At 56.6% G+C, this 10,648-nt stretch overlaps 1 protein-coding gene across 1 annotated transcript in view; it reads right to left on the reverse strand.

Moving 5' to 3' along the window:
- Nucleotides 1–851: 851 nt before the first annotated feature.
- Nucleotides 852–10,648, reverse strand: part of LOC113409478 (angiopoietin-2-like) — a 13,885-nt gene continuing 4,088 nt past the window's right edge. The window contains exons 2-7 of the mRNA XM_026663432.1: nt 7,848–8,003; nt 6,911–7,032; nt 4,736–4,968; nt 4,030–4,154; nt 3,231–3,332; nt 852–1,022 (exon numbers count right to left, since the gene is read on the reverse strand). Coding sequence (XP_026519217.1) covers nt 852–1,022; nt 3,231–3,332; nt 4,030–4,154; nt 4,736–4,968; nt 6,911–7,032; nt 7,848–8,003 — 909 coding nt within the window. The remainder of the gene's footprint in view (nt 1,023–3,230; nt 3,333–4,029; nt 4,155–4,735; nt 4,969–6,910; nt 7,033–7,847; nt 8,004–10,648) is intronic.

Consider the following 10,648-nt stretch of genomic DNA (forward strand, 5'->3'; position numbering starts at 1 on the left):
GGGGGGGGGGGGAGCTGCCCCTTTGAGGTCCAGAGACCTGGAGCTGGCCAGCCCCATAGAGTTAGCCCTGCCTGCTGCACCTGGGAGAGGTCTCCTGTTCCTCCCCCCACCTCACCTGGGATCAGGGTGGGGTTTAATTGGTAGAACCAGCTGGGCACGGAAGAGCTGATTTTCCTCCAAAGAGCAGCAGGAAGCTGCAGAGGAAGGGGGATGTTCAGGGAGAGACAACAGGAGTGAAGCTGGAGTGAGACTTCAGCAGAGGCCTGCCACGGCAGGGAATGGCTGGCAGGAGGGAGGAGGCTCCAGCAGGGAACGCTGCGTCTTCAGGGAAAGGCTCTGGGCAGGGAAGGCCTGAGAGACCCCAGCAGGAAAGCCTACGTGTCTGGACTTGCCGCAGATTCGAGAACTATATTTGGGGAATGATTTGATGTTAATCAATCTAGCCCCCAGGGGGAAAGGGTGCCGAATGAGAGAAGAGCTTGACTGACAGAGTCCTGAGAAGTGGGGAAACTGAGGCAGGGCACCTGCAGAGCAACCTCAGGCCACAAGGGGGTGCTGAGGCAGCAGCTGGCTCATGCACAATGCAAGAGGAGCTTCTGCTGCAGCATGGGAAAGGCAGGGGATTCTCCATGCCACGTGCTGTGCCCATGAAATCTCTCTGGACTCTGCTGTGTGGGATGAGAGTGAGCGGGGATTAACCCCCACCCCTTCAGGAGACCCAGAGGCTGATCCTGGCTCTCCAGGCCCAGGTGGGCCTAGTGGATTTGGCAAGGGCTTGATTGCCATCGTGGGCGGGGCGGGGTCATCCTTCGTGCACAAATCGCGACGCAGCAAGCTGGGCGAAGCGAGACTCACCGATAGAGCTGCTCCTCGCTGCCCAGGTGGAAATGCCCGTACAGGGAATAGGCCTCGTTGCTGTCCCAGTCCCGGAGCTGGATTCGGAGGGAATAGGAGCCCTGAGCAGTGAGCCGGTGGATGAAGTCATTTCCCAGCCAGTGTTCTCCAGATGGGGACCCAAAGCCCTGCGTGGAAAGACCAGAAACCCAATGAAGCAGGAGGGGGCTGCCAAGAACCAGCCGGCGGCACTGGGGCTCACCTGGCTTCGCGCTTAGTGGCTGCTACCCGAGAAAGCAGAGTCCCCAGGTTCCTGCTTTGTGATTTCTGTGGTGGAAGGGGCCAGCTCTGCTTTGCTCTGCTCTGGGGGAATGGTACGTACAATGGTAGCTTTGTAACTAGAGCGTCACTGTGGGGATTGAGCTCCCACTTCTGGGCCTCTGAGACGCCTCAGGCTCTGGCATCTGGATCTGGTTAGAACGGCTTTCCAAAAACAAAGCCCGTGGGTGGCACCGCAGTGTTCAGTGCAGCCAGGCAAAGGCCAAGAGGTGCCCAAGATGGGCTGAAAGAAGGAACCCGGAAGGAAGCAGGGTTTTGCAGCACATCATTCGCTCTACCAGCCCCACAACAGTGCGCGTGGCTGATCCAGGCGCGGTCCAGGGAGCTCTGTGCTGGGCTTTGGAATTCTGAATGAATCCAGACAATGGTTCATTGACCAGTAACTTCTCTGGAGGGCCCACAAGTCAATTGCCTTGGTTACCCCTGCTGTGCCCAGATAGATCCCCTCCATCACATTACAGCCTGAGAAAGGCCAACCAGGGCACTGCACAACACCACAGGCTGAGCCAGTGTATGAGGGGAAGGAGTTTCAGAGCCCCCTGCATTCCTGCTCCTGCCATGTATGGAACCAGGCCATTTCTTGGACAAGACACAGAATCTCCCTTACACCCAGATCCACACCCACACCCCCTCTCTCAGCGCTGTGGCTACAAAACCACTTTCCAGGGCCAGCCACACGACTCACATGGGAATGAGCTGAAACCACAGCCAGGATCTGAGATCTTTTTCCAGCATCTGCACAGATAGCTTTTCCACGGGAGTGTTTCAAATGGTGGAGAGTGTGTGTGCGTGTGTGCACCAGACACTTCACCATGTCGCCACTTGCCCATGGGGCTCACAGAGCCAAATCCATGCATGGTGCATCTCTGCAGACTTCAGTGGGCAGGTCCTGGGGATGGATTTGGTGGGACTGGCTGAGATATCACCTTCTAAAACTGTCCCGCCACATGGAAGAAGCCCTGCAATCCGGGGCTCACTTGGAGCAGCTGGGGTCTTTCCAAACACCAAGGATATGGCTCCTGATGTTCCCTTCCATACAGCACACGCAACCAACTCCCAGCAGAGGGGCCACCCCTGGGATCCGGGGGGGAACCCTCCCTCCCTTGACCAGTTAGCAATTTGGGCATCTACGTTTGACACCCCCTTGGACCCTGGGCCGTCCGTGGAAAGCAGGGCCTGGCCTGCTTTGATTCAGGAACGTTGGTGGCACAGAATCTCCGGGTCATGGCCTCTCTCTGGCCTGGTCTACACTACGACTTTAATTCGGATTTAGCTGCGTTAATCCGAATTAACCCTTCACCCGTCCACACTACAGAGCCAGTTAATTCGAATTAAAGGGCACTTAAAATCGATTTCTGTACTCCACCTCGACGAGCGGAGTAGCGCCTAAATCGATTTTGTTAATTCGAATTAGGGTTAGTGTGGCCGCACACCACCGAATTACTGTGGTTAAAGTAATGGGGTAGTGTGGCCGCACACCACCGAATTAATGTGGTTAAAAACCGAATTAATGTGCTTAGTGTGGCCGCGCACAATCGAATTTATACAACCTGTTTCCCAAATTCGAATTATCTAAATTCGGATTAATCCTGTAGTGTAGACATACCCTCTGTCTATGGGATGTCTGTGCCCGTTACCACAGTATCTGAGTGCCTCCCCGTCTTTACATCACAACACCCCGGTGAAAATAGCCCTGACCCTGCAGCAGGGGGGCAACCTCAGCTCCCTCCTTGCGGTGCAGGGGCGGCCTCGCTCTCCATCCCTTCCCCCATCGCTGGGTTCCTGTTTGCGGCCTCCCGTGTACCCAGAGCCAAGGCCTTCACCACATGCCCTGAACAATAAGGCAGTAACCTCTGCTCCTCTTCTTCCTTCCCACGTGTGTAGGGCGGCCGGGGGCTCCGGGTGGGGAAGCGAGGGCCCTTTGTCCCTGGGAGTGGCTGGCTATTCCTAGCCTCCACGGGAAGCTCTTCCTGCCCCAGTGTGAGGAAATGCCGGGGGTCCCACACCACGGCCTCACCGGGGCGGCGCTGGCTGCCGACAGGACGGGGAAGCCTTACGTGTTTGTATTCCTTCCAGGTGCGGTGGAAGTCCACGGAGCCGTCTTTCCGGTGCTGGATGACAGTCCAGCCTCCCCCGCTGGTCTCCATGTCGCAGAATGCCTGTGAACAGGACAGCATGGCCACGGCTGGACACATACAGCACAGCCCCACGAGCGGGCGTGGCCCACGCCAGAGCGTGAGGGCCCCACGTGAGAGCGCGAGGGCCTCGTGTCCAAAGCAGGGGCTCAGCTGTGATCCCCAGGCCTGGCCCCGGCTAGTAACCATCCCCACTGTGGTGTCCGTGAGAGGCAGAGCGGGCCAGTGGGGTGGGTGGATGTGATGGGCGGGGGTTGTTTTGGTTTGACAAGTGCCATTTTTCAGGGCCGGGGATACTCGTCTGCATCTCAGGAATGCTAATGCTCAGCCCCTCTCCGACACATCGCCCCCCAGGTGCTCGGCGCGCTTTGCCTGCACTCGTTAACCCAGCCAACTAGCAGACCCCGTTTGCAGACGGATACGCGGCGGGGCAGAGCTGAGGGAAGAACCAGAATCCCATTGCCCGGCTCCAGACACTAGCCACCTCCCATCCCCCAGAGGTGGGACCAGAAACCAGGAGTCCTGACTCCCCGCCCCTCTCTGCTTTACCCCACTCCCCGCCCTCTGCCACTGGCCCCTCCTAGTGGGTGTCAATAAGCTACATCAAGGTGGGGGCTCTGCCAGCAGCCATGTGCTCGCATATCCCGGACCCTGGGCCAAGTCTGCCGGGGGCCGGGGAGGGGGCCCGGCTCACCTGGATGCTGCCAGGCTGGAGACTTACCCTGGTGGTGGCTGTGGAGTTGGGGAAGCGCAGGGTGTAGACTCCGCTGGCAGTGAGGCCCGATTTGTACACGCCCCCGCAGTCCCGGAACACCTTCTGCTCCCCCTGCGGGGCCGGGGAGATTTCTGGGTGGAGCAGACAAGGGGACACTCAGCTCTTCCCCCAGCTGCTTCAATTCCAGACGCTGCCCGGGGGGACTGACCCCACCATGCCCCCCCCCCAGCCCCGCACCACCTGTGGCTCTGCTGCCATGGGACCTTGCTCCTTGTGCACCTCTGATTAGCAGCTCACGTCACACTGTCCCAACCACACTGACATCGCACTCTGCTCCAGCCGCCTGAGTGGAGCCAGTGGCCCAGAATCTGCCGGGAACCCACGGGAGGAGGGAATTCTCAACAGGTGTAAACCCAGCCTGGCCGGCTCCTCCGCCAGCCCTCCGACCCCAGCATAGGGGGCCTGCTGGGAAGGGATGGGGCCTGGTGGCGATAATGCTATGCCCAGGGTCCCACAGGGAGCAGAGCCAACCCCCCAAATTAGATCAGCCCCTAGGCTGCTCAAATTAAAGTGGGGTGGGGCAGCTTGAGAGTCGGGGAGCAGCTCCCACGACACTCCCCCAGTCTTGCACCAAGTGAGCTGGGCCATTGCTTGGGCCCAACTCCCGAGCAGCCACACCCAGCCCTCTGCCCCCACGCCCCGCAGTACTGACGGTTGCACTGAGAGACCAGGCTCAGGAGCTGGTGCACTGTGTCCATGAGAGACGCCTGCTGTCTCTGCAGCACCGTGTTGTTGGCTGAGGCTGTGGCGAGGTGCTGCTCCAGTTCCCGGATGAGCTGGGTTTGCTTGGACAGCAGGCTCTGCATCTCCAGCTTCTCGGCTTTGATCCCTTGCAGCTCCTCCTCGTGTTTGCCTTCCACGTCCAGGACTTTCTTCTCCAGAAAGCTGGGGGGCAGGGGGCCGAGAAGGGGGGGATTAAGAGGAGCCTCAGAGAGAGGGAGCCAAGGAGGGGTGGCCCAGCCTGGGCTGGGGCCTGGGAGCCCTGGCTTCCCCTCCTGGCTTTGCCAGACTCCCGGTGTGACCTTGGTTGGGTCACTTAGTTTCTGTGCCTCTGTTCTCATCTACACAAGGAGATAATTGCCCAGCCTTACCTCAGAGGGGTGCTGTGAGGAGAAACACACTAGAGACCGGAAGGAGCCCAGATACCACGGTACGGGGCAGATGAGGACCAGACAGACGGATCCTGCACATTCTGCCCACTGCCTGCTGCAGTCCCCAGGGAGGCACGGCTCTGGGGCTCTGGCTTTTGGCCCCCACTAGCACAGCGCTGCCAGCCCCACGCTTTCCAAAGGCAGGGTGTCCTTTTCAAACTCCACACCCCAGCTTTTCTTGAATCGGCCTCCTGTGTTCTGAGCTTTTAGGGGACGCGTTTTCAAGCTGTGCCTCTATGAAGCCCAAGCACAGCGCTCAGCGTCCTTCCCAAATGCAATGAGCTGGGGACAGGCCGCCTGCCGCCGGGGCGAGGGGGGTGGGGAAGAGCCATAAACCCTTTAATGACAAGTCCCTGGTCTAGCAGAGGCCCCTCTCCCAGCCAGAGCTGGCTGGCTGGCTCCCAGGCAGGCTCTCCCAGCTCCGGTGCCGGGGCCTTAGCTGCAGGGAGGATTGACAAGGGAGAATGTTCCCAGAAGCATAAGCCGGGTGGTCACCTCCAGTCAGTGGGGATCTCACTGGAGCTCAGTCCATTCACGGCACCCGCACTGGGGGCCTTTAACACAAGCCCTTCGCAGTTCTGGGACGTGCAGTACGGAGCCGTCCCTCTCCAAGCAGGCGCCCTAAGCCGGCCGGCTCCCTCTGCGTCTGTTAATCACCCTAATAGTGGGGGCAACAACCTATTTATTTACAAGACAAGATGGGGGAGGGAATATCTTTTATCGGACCAACTCCTACTGGGGAGAGAGCCAAGCTTTGGAGCCGCACAGAGCTCTTCTGTAGGACTGGGAAAGATGCTCCGAGCAAGCGGCACAACTACACGCAGGTGGAACAGATTGTTAGCACATATTCTAGGGAGCGTTCAAGGTGGAGTGCCCATTAACACCTCTGCAGTCATAGGACAAAAAGGGGGGTTAGCGGGGTTACATATTGTTGTAATAAGCTTGTCTCTCTCACCAACAGCAGATGGTCCAATAAAAGACATTCCCTCGCCCACCTCGTCTCTCCAATATCCTGGGAGCAACAGGGCTACAACTACACTGCGTGTTTCTTTACAGTCAGTGCAGGCAGCAGCTGCCTGAGTTTCAGACACACAGTCGCCCACCTCCCTACGCCGCACTCCAGGAAAGGGAGCAGGGCGCTTGCCTGGAGACGCTTAGAACCACTTCTGGAAAGGCAGGTTCTAGGCAAGAGGAGAACTCCAAAGTTCTGGAGTCTGGGATCCATTTTGCAAAACAAAAGTTCCCGTGAGCTGCACTGACTTTTGTATTTTATTGTATTTTTCTTGGTTGTTCTGTAAGCCAGAGCAAGAATTTCATCCAAACAGGGGTCTTTATTATGATCACAACACAGGCTGCCAGTTAATTAGCAATATAGGAGCTTACAATGAGATTTTACTGAATTTGCCATGAAAAATATTTGAAATGAAAGGGGGAAATGTTCCATGAAATGCCAAAGAGTTCCCTGAAACCCACAACTTTTGTCAAGTCCTCTGGGCCAGATCCTCACCTGGAAGGTGAAGTCATTGGAGTGGTGTGGCTTGACGCCAGCTGGGGATCTGGCCCTAGAAACGCTGCTAAGTCCCAGACCACGCTGGGTTGTCCTGTTTCTATTTTGTGTGGTAGAGACAGCCACATCCCCGCATTCTCACAGCCCTACCCAGAGAAGGGATTTTTACCTGTTCTTCTCCTGGAGCTTGTTTATTTCCTGGGTCTGCAGCAGCAGCTGTTTCTCCAGCTTGTTAGTGGACAGAGAGTTCTCCAGCAGCTGGATCTCCAGCCTTGAGGTCTGATTGAGAACCTGCGGGGGGGAAGAAACCAGACTGGGATGGTCAGGAAGGGATGGGATCTGAGGGGATGTGGGTTTGGGAAACATGCTCCGTAGCCCAGCAGCAGGAGGAGCAGCCTGCATGGGGAAATGGATTTTGGCCTAAGTTTGGGTGGGGAGGAAGACTCTGGGGATTAGGTAGAGCCCTCAGTGCAGTAGGGGGCAGATTTGCAAGGGCTCAGCACCCACCGTCGGGGCTGGATTTCTAGACCCCTGCACAGATACAAAATTTGCATTTGCATCCAATCCGCAAACATGGTCCATGGGTATCCACATGCGGATATCCACGGATATAAAGCGGATATCCACAGATTTGCAGGGCTCTATGGATTTCCCAGAGTGCTCAGCTCCCATGTAGGCACCAAAACAAAAGGCCAGATTTTCACAAGAGCCCAGGATGCAACATGCATGCAAGATGCTGAGCAATTCTGAAGTGTCCAGCCTCAGTCCTCTGAAAGCTGGAGTGCACCTTCTACAACTTTGGGGATCAGGGAGAAGCTGTTTGAAATCACAGCAGCTTCCGTGGTGCACTTGTCATTTAGGTGTCTTCACCGGAGGTGGCATCAAATTCCCCTCTGTTTCTTATAAAGATCTCCAGCAAAAAATACAAATCCCAATGCACGGAGACTAGTGAGATGCAGCGGAACATTCTCTGCCGTGAGCGGGGAACCAAGTCCAGCCCTGGGGTATATGAATGCAATCTTGTTCCAGTCCGTGGAGTCACACGCAACGACTCCAGGGCTCAGCGCCTGAGGGACAGCTCGGGAGACAGCCCAGCCAGCAGTTACCTGCGTCTCCACGTCGGTGAGCTTGCGGGTCTGCTCAGCCGTCTGGCTCAGGAGGCTGCTCCCGATCTCCAGTATGGCAGCTGTGTGGTTCTGCACCGTGTGGAACTGGATCTCGGCGAGCTCCATTTTCACATTCTCCTGGATGTAGCTCTCCAGCTGGGAACAAAAAACAGGCAAAGAAGGGGTTGTGTGGGAAACGACTACTTCCCTCAGCAGTGGGAATGGAACTGGGGGGGTTACACAGTGCGTCGTCAATAGGTGACGGTGTTACACTGGTAGATAAAGGCCATGCTGTAGCTGTAGCTTGATGTGCTGACTTGGTTGCATGCCTACTTACCTACCTACCCATCTATCTATCCATCCCCCTACATGTCCCTCTAGCTAGCCAGCCAGCCAGACCACCCCTGCACTCCCCTCTCCCTATCCGCAATCACACTTCTGTATCTATCCGTCCATCCATCCGACCCCCGGCACACACCTCCATCCATCCGTCCATCCACCACCATGATATTTAGGCACCTGCCTTCTGTGAAACATGCAACATGAACTCTAGGAAACATACCTCATAGTCAGGTTCTCGGGTTAATAATATCAGCCAGCAGCACACATATTTGCCTCTCATGTCTGAGCTGCTCCGCACGCTTTGGTTAAACCTCACCTGCCCCCCACCCCTGGAAAGGCAAGGCAGTGCTACTGATCCCCCCCAAGGAGACAGGTACAGAGACGTGCAGTGGGGTCACCTGCAGTCATGCTCCCCCCGGGCCTGGCAGAGCTGGGACTGGGTTGTGCTCTAACCACTAGACAGTTCTCTCTCCCTGTGTTCCTTGCGCTGGAGGGGACGAGTGGTAAACAAATGAGAGTCTGGGAATGGGCGAACCGAGCCCCGCTTGCTTCTTTCTGCCTATTGTTTTGTAACTGACCCCCTGCCCCCGAAGGCTGTGGCAAGGGGGCCGCGTGCTTTTCGCTCGCAAGGCCTCCTCACTGCATAAATATTGCTCTCCGCACTGTGTATGCAGATGACGTGCCCTGCCCATGTACAAACACGATCATCCCCATGGGCATTTGCCAAACTTCCTCCCATTGTAACGGGGGAGCGAGGAAGGGAATTCAGCTCATCACACCCGCCTGCGCTTGGCTCCTCTTCGCGTGCCCGAGCCGAGAGCGCAGGGGGCACGCTGCTCCGGAGCAGGGGCTCAAACCCGTTCACTGCGTGCCTCACATGGCAGTACGCAGACTTCCTCCCTGGACTGGGAGCTCTCCGGGGCAGGGGCCATGTGTCTGTACCTGTGGCCCATTTCACTACATCGCTTTGCTTTCGTCCGTTACACAGATGTAAACAAGGACTTATTTAATCCTTCCACTGTGCCATGGAGCCCATCCTGAAGTGATGCAGGACGGGCCCAGCTCTGCAGTGACTTGTTTAACTCGGAGAGAGATTTTTAAAAAGAAAATTAAAAAAAGGGTGGGGGTAAATTAATAAACATTGATGGATTCCCGGTGACTCTGGGAGCGCCTCCAACACTCTCAGGTCTGGAATGAATGTGATTCCCTCCCTCACACCAACCTCTCTCCTTCGTGAAGCAGGATGGGAGCAGGTTTTCAAGGCACCTTTCCTACCCCAGAAAGAGACTGATCCTGGGTATGCAGCGGCTGTGACAGGCACACCCACTGTACCTCCCGACGGCTCACACACAGGCTCACATGTTCTGGAGAGAGAGGCTGCTGGCCCAGACCCCCAGATCCTTGCCTCCTTCCGGGGCAGTTATCAGAGATGGGCAGCTCTATAACCAAAGCCCTGAGGCTCATGGTAGTAAAACACCACCTCCCAGCAGGGCATGTCTGCAGGACCCGGCCCCTTGCTGCTGTTTAAAGAGCATCTGCTGGTATTTAATGTTGTGTTCTCTTTTATTGGGGAACTAGAAGTCCTTGAGAACTAGGGCTAGGAACCAGGCCATCGGAAACTGGGATGATACTGACCTTAGGAGCCAGTCGAATCTCTAGGGGAATTAAAGCGTGAGGCAGATTTAAAATCTGCCTCGGGCAGGCAGTACGCTGGGGCTGATTGCAAGGACGGCTTGGCCCACTGAATCCTCCGTCCTATGACTTGTGCCCAGAAGTCCCACCCGAGTCCGGGGCCCCTTGGTGGTGCGCACTGCACGTGCACTCAGCAAGAGACAGGCCCTGGCTCCGCGTGACTCACAGTCTCACTAGACAAGACAAAGGGGAGGAGAAGGGCACAGAACTGACTTGACCAGGCTCCCACCCACCATCTGGCAGAGCCAAGAACTGAGGCTAGAGCCCCTGAGGCCCAGGCCAGGGTCTTAACCGCGCCCCGTCCTTCCCAGACACTGGCCCACACTGCTCAGGCAAAGCCAGGCTCATTGAGCTGCAAATGCGCCAGGAGGCTCCACTATCATTCCCCTCCCCCAGCGGGTTGCCATATCCCTGGCACAAGGCCTATTACTCAGCCAGGCAGACCAGATGTCCCGATTTTATAGAGACAGTCCCAATTTTGGGGTCTTTTTCTTATATAGGCTCCTATTACCCCCCCTCTCCCCCCGTCCCGATTTTTCACACTTGCTGTCTGGTCACCTTCTACTCAGCAAAAGCCCTTTTATTTTAAAATCTGGGTCTCTTTGATGTTACGCGAACCCACCGGAGACTATCCTGAAAGGGCAAAACTCTCCCTGGGTTTTGGTCCTGAGCAGCCAGGAACTGCCGATTCGGATCAGGTTTTTCCTGCACAATTGCAAAGTAAATCAGAAAACCTGCTAGATTCCAGCTGATTGTTGACAAGGGGG

Source organism: Terrapene carolina, unplaced genomic scaffold (genome assembly GCF_002925995.2).
Source record: "Terrapene carolina triunguis isolate 2854851 unplaced genomic scaffold, T_m_triunguis-2.0 Scaffold33602, whole genome shotgun sequence".
NCBI lineage: Eukaryota > Metazoa > Chordata > Testudines > Emydidae > Terrapene > Terrapene triunguis.